Source organism: Sinocyclocheilus grahami, unplaced genomic scaffold, assembly GCF_001515645.1.
Source record: "Sinocyclocheilus grahami isolate Dianchi unplaced genomic scaffold, SAMN03320097.WGS_v1.1 scaffold91.1, whole genome shotgun sequence".
NCBI classification, from domain to species: Eukaryota; Metazoa; Chordata; class Actinopteri; order Cypriniformes; family Cyprinidae; genus Sinocyclocheilus; species Sinocyclocheilus grahami.
Window position 1 is genome coordinate 3,179,083 of NW_015505270.1, and position 9,289 is coordinate 3,188,371.

Here is a 9,289-nt window from a genome sequence, read left to right on the forward strand (position 1 = left end):
ATACTTCTTCATTTCTACAAGGACGAGCATCGATTTTCATTTCATTTTCCAAACTTTCCCAAGATAACATTTTTGTTAGTATGTCATTTCTGAAATGGTCCTATTCGGACAGGATTACTCTTCCCTGAGGAGGTCAGGTAAATTGGTGTTTTTCCCAGACTTACTTTATGATTTTAATCTCATCTGAATTGAACACATCTGTGTTTTTCTCACACAATCTCAGTATAAATAATGAAGCACATTACCAACTGTTCTATGTTCTGAACTCTGGGATCCTCTGAGAAATCTAATCCCATCCACATGTAATGTTTTGATTGTGGTGTAATATTTATTCACATCTTCTCCTCATTTATTTTGTCCTTCGACAAATAATGTCACTAAAGCTGAACTCCTGCGTACGGCATAATATGGACTGAAACCTTTTTTGCCAACTTTCAGGGTAAAATAACACTTCATGGTTCAAATTCTGCTGCCATCCTGTTTTAAAATTTGAATTAAATCAATAACGAGAGTCTGATAACAGAATGCTCAAAAACGGCTGGTAGAATCCAGACAAAGAGCATTAAAGGGATAGTTCACCCAAAAACGCAAGTCAGAAAGCAAGTCATTCAGGTTTGGGACAGGTTTTAAATAATGTTAGAATTCATTTTTTATTGACTTTTGGATGAACCCAAGTCATTCATTCATATCCAGGTGGGTCAGCATGGGAGTCAGAGCTAATTCTTGCCCTTGAGTTACTGATACAAATATTGCAGTCTCCCCTCTGACCATACTATTTTGCCTTTGGATAAAACACTCGTTTACTCCAGGGGCCCTATGACATGTCACATCACTCCTCATACCTCGTACAAGCCTTCAGGCCACAGAATGACAATAAAGGTTATAAAAAATGTAATCAATCAAAGGAGCTGAATATTCCTTCTCAATACAAAACGTTATGTAAATTACCCAATTAAGGACACACTTATATCTGACAAAAGTGTGTCATCGATAGTGTAATCAATAACGATTGATTTTCCGCAAAGAGTTAACCTTTAAAAAATAAAGAATTGGCAGTGTCATACCTCATAACAGATTCCGTGGCATCTCATATAGTGAAGACAATTGAAAATATACAGCAAACAAGATTACAAAATCAACATACACTTTTATTTAGCAAATAGAAAGGGGCCGTTTTATACAAACTGTAAACTAGGTACTGTAATAAATTTGTTGGGTATACCTTGAAGAACTGCAGCACACATATGAACCTGCACAGTGACCATGATTTTTCCAAGTAGAACATGTTCCTGGATCAGCATCCTTAGTGGTCCAGGAACAACATTCTTTTCAACCAATCCAATTTTTAGGTTAAGTTTGGGGTAAGCAATAGGAATATTCCTAGTTCAGTACAAGTTAAGCTCAGTCAACATAATGCTGATTACCACAAAAATGAATTTCCACTCATCCCTCTTCTTTCAAAAAGCCAAACTTTGGGTTACAATGGAAATGAATGGGGCCAATCTATAAATATAGCCACAATATGCATGTTAGCATGATTTTAGTGTACATCTACTAACATTTTCTATGTAAAATTATATCCAAATTTACACTGTAAACTAGGTACTGTAATAAATTTGTTGGGTATACCTTGAAGAACTGCAGCACACATATGAACCTGCACAGTGACCATGATTTTTCCAAGTAGAACATGTTCCTGGATCAGCATCCTTAGTGGTCCAGGAACAACATTCTTTTCAACCAATCCAATTTTTAGGTTAAGTTTGGGGTAAGCAATAGGAATATTCCTAGTTCAGTACAAGTTAAGCTCAGTCAACATAATGCTGATTACCACAAAAATGAATTTCCACTCATCCCTCTTCTTTCAAAAAGCCAAACTTTGGGTTACAATGGAAGTGAATGGGGCCAATCTATAAATATAGCCACAATATGCATGTTAGCATGATTTTAGTGTACTACTAACATTTTCTATGTAAAATTATATCCAAATTTACAGTTTTGTCATCACAACAATACCATAAACCCTACAATTACTCTACAAATGATTACAATTATTTTATGTGGTTGTTTGAACTTGTACTGAACCCAGAATATTCCTTCACGGCTGGGGTTGGGGCTTCAAAAACATTATCAACCAATCATTTCTGTCCGGGGTAGTTCATGTTAACGACAGGACAAGAATGTTGTTCCAGGACAAATAAAACATGTTAATCCGGGAACACATCCTACTTGATGGAATCACAGAAACTGGTACAGTGCTTTAACTGCATGACAAACCCACATGAAAACAACACATACATTTGTTTTCTCTACTCACGATTAAGGACTTAAAGATAAAAAGCACTTGTTTTCACATCTCTATTTTAACATCTTACAACAGTTGGTCTGTTTATGTTACAATGCGCTAATTCAGTGAGCATCTGAGGTTAAGGTTGTATCATCTTGGAATGAATGTCCATAAATAGTTGTACAATGCAGCTGATAAAGTTATGATCCAAGAGGGTTGTGCTGCCACTCACACAGTATCATACGCTCTTGCCATTGTCACCAGTTGTCATTTTCAACCTCCTCCGAAAGGAACAGAACAAAACAGCTCTCAACCTGACATCACATCATGTGTAAGTACATAGAACAACACCTGCAAATCAAAAGATAAACTTGCAATCTTTGGTAAAAAAACAACAACAACAAAAAAACCTTGGCTCACTGTTATTTTATTCACTTCTAATTAAAGGACCACCCGTGATTCCGTGAATACCTTAGCATTTGCAGTAAAAGAAGCATCTGGGACTTTTCAGAATGTCACGGAGGTTCATTTTAAATGCTAATCACCTCATTGGAGAGAATAAATCTGATGTTGCTTAACTGAATGCTGCTAAAAACCAACCATCTTAAATCTTAGCATATATGTTAAATATTAGCATTATTTAAAACGTGGAGGTATTTAAGACGAAGTTTCTGGAACTGATTAAACATATAGCTGAATATTTCCATAGCAGCATTGTGAAGAACGGGTCTTTGACAGGCAGATGAGTAAACAGAGTCTTTTGGAAAATTCCCTGGAGCAGATGTCCAATTTTAGACAAATATGTGTACTGAAGTCTCTGTTCATCTAGTCTCTCTCTCCAAGTTGTCCAAGTCGCACATGCATATTTACTGTTTACTGCTGATCATGATGTCCTCAGCATTTTGGCACAGGGTATGACTGAAGGCGAAATATGAGAGACTTTCTCTTTAGAGTCAGTGTGAACTATGTGAGTAATGAGAGTCACCCAGTTTCTGGGTTTATACGATCAGCTAAAAAGGGGCAAAGTGATCTGAAAGCTACCTTGATTGATTTACAGTAGTAATTTTGTTGTGGTTTGCATCTTGCTTGCATTTTTATTTCCATAATGCACTCTGAGAACAAGCTCAAGCGTATCAGTTCGGTCAAATCCCGATGTTCATAGGAAGCGCTCACTGGATGGTAGGCCCTGGAATTAACTTAGATCAAGGGCAGTTGCATAACCCAACAAAACAGCTCAAGAAATTATTAAAACTAGGACGGCAGTTTATACGCCACAGATTCTGTTTGGCCAGAGAGAAACAATTTAAAATGGTTAAATACACCGACCCATCTGACAGCTGACTCAACAGTTCAGAGGCTGGATTTTGCACAATAACTATATGCACGATGCAAGATGGTTTTCATCCTGGATATGCTTTGAGGCTCTAGAATTACCTACAGAGTGCTTCTTATGGTGTTTTTTTTCGGAAAGGACAACATATTTCTGGGTAGCTGGACAGATGCGTTGCATAAGTTACAGTAATTAAATTTTTTCACACTGTCCAAGAGCAAAGTTCATCCAAATAGTTGGCAAAAGAAACTGTTTAAAGGCAGTCATGGTGCCTGAAACTACGTTTGTACATTTAGAGTGGATGGAATCATATAGGAAAAGCAGAACTAGGATCCACATGAGGCTTCTTCTGTCATTTAAATACACTGTGATGGATAAAAGTACACCTGGCAGGTCTCTTGTGCACAGGGTTTAAAATAAAATAAAAATCCCTTTTAAAGCATGAGAATAATGACAATCGAAGTGTAGGTAACCACCGATGAGATTACCACTGGGATCGTATTTTCCCTGTGCTGTGAAGGGTTGGTGGTGAGGAAGAGGGTTGGGTTGGGTTGGGTAAGGAAGGGGTCTTTGACATCAAAATATAAAAAATTACATCCAAATATTATGGCCACTTCCACAGCTGATAAATCACATAGCAGAAAAATCCACTGCTCCTCCTCCTTTTGACAACACACCAATGCACACATAGAAGACTAGGATGACAATAGCTACTGCTCTCGAGTTGCATTATGGGGTGGTTTGCACATACAATTTCACAACTAGCAGCGTAAGGAGATGCTGACTTAGCCAACTCTGATAAATGGTGAAAAAATATAAACAACACTATGTACATTTTATTGTCGACAGTAGACGCAACCAAATTCCTCTACTCGTGAGCCGTTTACATAAACCCACCTACAAGATATTTTACTAGTGACCTAACTCTTGTCCTTATATTAACAACAGCAGTTATACCACAACCAATGCATAAATGCATAACATGTATACATATGCATACATGGTTTATTCACATTACTTTCCATGTATGTCTTGCCACAACTGACCTGGTAACATCAGTAATAAATGCTGTGAATATTTTGCAGATAGTTATCCACCATAAAGTGCCTTCAATTGGAACATTCTTTTGTTTTCTGCAAGTTTCATTTAGTCCAAGAAATGTTTTTAAGGTCCTCAGTGAAGCTTTTTTGGATTCCGTACTGTATAGAAACAAGGATTCTTTGTTGGGGTCAGATCTCACCCAATGCTCAGCAGGTTATGGATTTGTGCTGCCCGTTTTGTGTTATGGGGTTTATCTTTTCTAGCGAGACATCCGCATCGCTATCCAAATTGCCTGACATGGAAGGCGACAGTTTCTCAAAGGTCTTTATACCAGAGTCATCCTCTCTCTTCTGGTTCTCCTCCTCCTGGCAGAGGATACTGTGAGGGATCACATAGTTGCTGTTGTTGCCCTCCTTGGGGATGTGGCCCTTTGGCTGATACTGGGAAGTAGATGGAGGGCCACCGTTGTTGTTGATACTCACAATCTCTATAGTGTTGCTGCCGGGACAGAGTCGATGGCAGCCCAGCAGGATGGAGAATGCCTTTCGGAAGTCAGCATTGAAGGCATAGATGATGGGGTTGAGTGAGGAGTTGGCCCAACCGAACCAGACAAAGACATCGAAGGTGGTGGAACTGATGCAGAAGAAGTCAGAGGTCTCGTTCGGGTTACAGAAAGGAACCATGCAGTTCAAGACAAAGAAGGGCAGCCAGCAGCATACAAAAACGCCCATGATGACCGAGAGGGTCTTGAGGACTTTGGTTTCACGCTTGAAGGACATCTTGAAGGAACTTTCAGACTCCATACTGGCATTGTTTCCCATGCTACTGTGGCGGTTCTTGGCGCTTTCAGCTGCTCTTTCGAGTGCCGAGATCCGGCGTATCTGCTTCTGGGCAATGCGGTAGATGCGGGTGTAAGTGACCAACATAATGGCCACGGGAATGTAAAAACTGATCAGGGAAGAAGAGATGGCATATGTCCGATTAAGGCTGGAGTCGCAGTTGTCAGGGGGAAGCTCGCCGTAGGTGCCGTTCAGCTCCGTGTAACTGGTCGCCTGGGCTTTGTGCCAGTTTAGCTGCACGGGGATGAAGGAGATAAGGATGGACAGCGTCCACGCCACACTTATCATGATGAACGCCACCTTGGGCGTCATCTTGCGCTCGTAGCGGAACGGGCTAGAAATGGCCCAGTAGCGGTCCACGCTGATGACGCACAGATTCAAGATGGAGGCAGTGGAACACATGATGTCAAAGGCCACCCAGACATCGCAGAAGGCGCCAAATGGCCAAAACCCTACAATCTCGGTGGCCGCTTTCCATGGCATCACCAAAATGGCCACCAGCAAGTCAGAAATAGCCAGCGATATAACAAAGAAGTTGGTGACTTTTGAGCGCAGGTGGCGGAACTTTGTAACCGCAACGCAGACCAAAGTGTTGCCCAGTAGCGTGGTCAGGATGAGGAGCGAGAGGAAACAACCAGTCAGAACACGCTTCGACGAATCGCGCTGCGACACACTGCTGTCCAGGACCGTGGAGTAGTTCACATCCATGGCTTTTTCATCGAGTCGAATGAGCAGTCACCCCATAATTCCACACCAAACCGAGAGTGCTTACACAGGAATCAGAGCAACTAGTTGATCTGGTTTGTCTGACGCTATGCTGACTGTAGCAGTCATCTTGCAAAACACATATCATAATTTCAATGTAAAAATCTTTTGAGGAGCTCGAAAATAGATCCATGAACTCCCACAGATCTTCCCAATGAACATAATATGACTAAAAGAAGAAAAAAAGACATACATTTAGCCTAATAATCACTTGATCTCGCTTAGAAACAGATTAGTGTCTAATTAAGACTGTTTCTGCTTTCAGTACCTTGTCAGCAGTTTGTTCATCGTCCCACAGCATACTCTCCCAAACAGGTTAAGCAAGCATATGCATGCGTGATGATTAGCCTTATATATGATCCTATCGATAGGCTATTGATCGGATTGCCGCTATGGTGGTCTGATTTGTCCCCGTTAATGACAGCAAAAGTGCGTCCGTGTCATGTTGTTCCCAATGCAGACTCCGTTCCAGAGAGAGCATTTCACATCGTTTCTGTCCAACAAGATTTCTCCGCTCCTTGCCAAAAGGCTTCACTTAACCGACAACAAACAAAGTATTGCATTCCTCTTTTTGCGTTGCGTTCCTGTATTGTGTCGCGTTCAGCGCATCTCGATTCTACTGATCATAAGCTGCAAACGCACTAGACTCAACAGTAAAGTCATAGTCGCAATCTGGCGCACTTCTCACGTTTCAGGCGTCCGATTTGTCCCCGATCCATTTGCGCGTGAGGAAAAACCATCTTCCTTTCTTTAGTTTTCCTTAAAAGTGATTTTAAAGCGTTTGCATGGGTCCTGTAAGGAAAGGCTGTTGTCGTCCCATGCACATCATGTGGAATTACAGCTCATAGCCTCTCGTACTGTCGCGCAGCACCACATGTGCATTACCAACATTCGAGCAATGTCAACTTTACAATAAAATAAATAAATAAAAAAAAGATTAGTCTTGAAAGCATCTTTGATTTCAATTTCTGCACCGTTAAAATTGCATGTATTGTCTGATGCAAATAGTCTAGAGCATCATTGGGTTTGTTTTTGTCAGTGCAATAGTTTCCTTGAGTTTTTCTTAAGGCTTGCAGTCTTCTGTGCTGGGCTTGCTCTGAGAAGCTCTGACAGTCTGGAGTTATGGCAAGCCAATATAACATGTATTCCTTCAAACTAATTTTATGTTACTAATACTTCTTTTTAAACACTAGTAAGAAATCAAATAGTTTCTAGGATATTTTTCCAATTTCATTTCACTAGCAACTATTCATTCGATACCAGCACTTATTCCATAGTGATTAGTATCTGATAATTTAGTCAAGTTCTTTTTCATTAAGTAATCATTTGTATTCTTTTGCAACTGGTCACATTTTTTTTTTTTTATTAACTAATTTTATTTATATTTATTTATTTTATTTTATTTTTTGTCATTGAATTCTTTGGTGATCTGTGGTTCAGATATCAGATATTCACTTCATATTCCAGTTGTTACTCATACTTATTCCTAACTAGCATAATGATCGTTTTTAGGGACTTTTAACTATTTAAGTAGTTCTATTCATAAAGTAAACATTCTGACTTGTTATAATACATGACAAGTAAAAAAAAAAAACAATTGTGAGGGCAATTGTGATAGATATTAGTGTCTCATAATTAGGTACTATTATCTAGCAGTAGCAAAATAATTAAATGCTAGTATTTAATGAGTACTTGCTATTGAAAAAAAAGATGCTAGTCAATAAAACTAACAAGTAATTAAAACAATAGGCCAGTAACACAATAGTAGTTATTCTGAAGAAGTAAACATTATCGTGGCTTGCCATACGCAAGTACCTTTGGAGGAGGTGACCACATCAAAACCCCTCACAAATCGGTTATTAAAATATTCATCATGGACATTGCATTTCTCCTAGTTGCAAAATAATTACACATGCACCTTTTCTTTTTTTAATGGATATTCATAAATACAGCTTAATGACCAATACATCATATGCAGAACAGGTTATTTTAAGAAGCATGGCTTAGCAGGCTTTTGCATATGAAATGGCTCAATGAGGCCATCTGCTGGAACAGATTATTTAGGGATGTGAATGAGCGTCAGTATGAGAGCATAGAAACCTGGTTCCCTGCAATCACCCTGTCACTGTATTTCAATGTGAAAATCTTTAAAACTGTATATTCATAATTTTCACAATTAACAATTTTAATAAAAAAAATAATTAAAATTAACTTAATGTAATTTAAAAAACATGAAGAGCACAGTAGAGTCATATTATCAGATGGTAATACCACAGTACTTTTGCATATGCCGTGGTCTTGAATGATCAGCATATTTAACCAATAGTAATTATATAGTATCATACATGGTACATGGCCAAAAAAAAAAAAAAACATAATACTTCAGGTAGCCTACATTTTGTCAATCAAAAGTAAACATTCTATGCACACAATTATACATATTTAAATTGCTTGTGGTTTTAATATAGAGTAGCTTCAATATTCAATTCTAAGGCAAGTCAGATGTTGTGCTTCATCCAGCAGAACATTAGGTTAATGACAGTACCTTGGACAGCGCCCACAAATACATTGCCTGGGTTAATAACTCAAATCCTAGAGCTTACCACAAGCCTTCTCACTGGACTTGCCCGACTCTTAGTACATGGGGGTCAAGCTTTCCATCGGTTTCAAAGAAGGATTTGATAGCCATTCAATTAGAAGGATTTTCAAGTTCATTTAGCCCAAGCACAAAAGTCAGCAAGAATCAAGTGACAGTTTCAGGCCATAGTACAAATTAGCCTTTTATGTCTTTGTCAGTGTTATCGGAGAGTTGTAATATACCTTCCAAAGGTAAAGTTCTTTGATTAGTTTTGCCTTGGCAAGGACAGCGAGGTTGAAACTTTAACTTTATCGTAAGTGTTTTCGAGTATTAGTCCGTAATCTCCTGAAAAACTTTGGCTGCAGCTGCTAAGACTAACATAAGCTACATCTGAGAGCAAATGATATGAAATTCAGCTGATAAGACACTATAAGCTTGGAAAAAAGATC

General features: G+C 38.9%; 1 protein-coding gene across 1 annotated transcript; it reads right to left on the reverse strand.

The window, feature by feature from the left end:
* Positions 1-2,692: 2,692 nt before the first annotated feature.
* Positions 2,693-7,167, reverse strand: LOC107587250 (D(1)-like dopamine receptor). Its single transcript, XM_016274965.1, has 2 exons — positions 6,531-7,167; positions 2,693-6,431 (listed from the first exon to the last, which is right to left on the reverse strand). The coding sequence occupies exon 2, from the start codon at positions 6,203-6,205 to the stop codon at positions 4,865-4,867; it is 1,341 nt and encodes a 446-aa protein (XP_016130451.1). The 5' UTR covers positions 6,206-6,431; positions 6,531-7,167; the 3' UTR covers positions 2,693-4,864.
* Between the last annotated feature and the right edge of the window lie 2,122 nt (positions 7,168-9,289).

What these genes read in the sequence shown, in the direction of transcription:
- LOC107587250 (XM_016274965.1), bottom strand. Translation starts at nt 6,205, where the DNA reads ATGGATGTGAACTACTCCACGGTCCTGGACAGCAGTGTGTCGCAGCGC.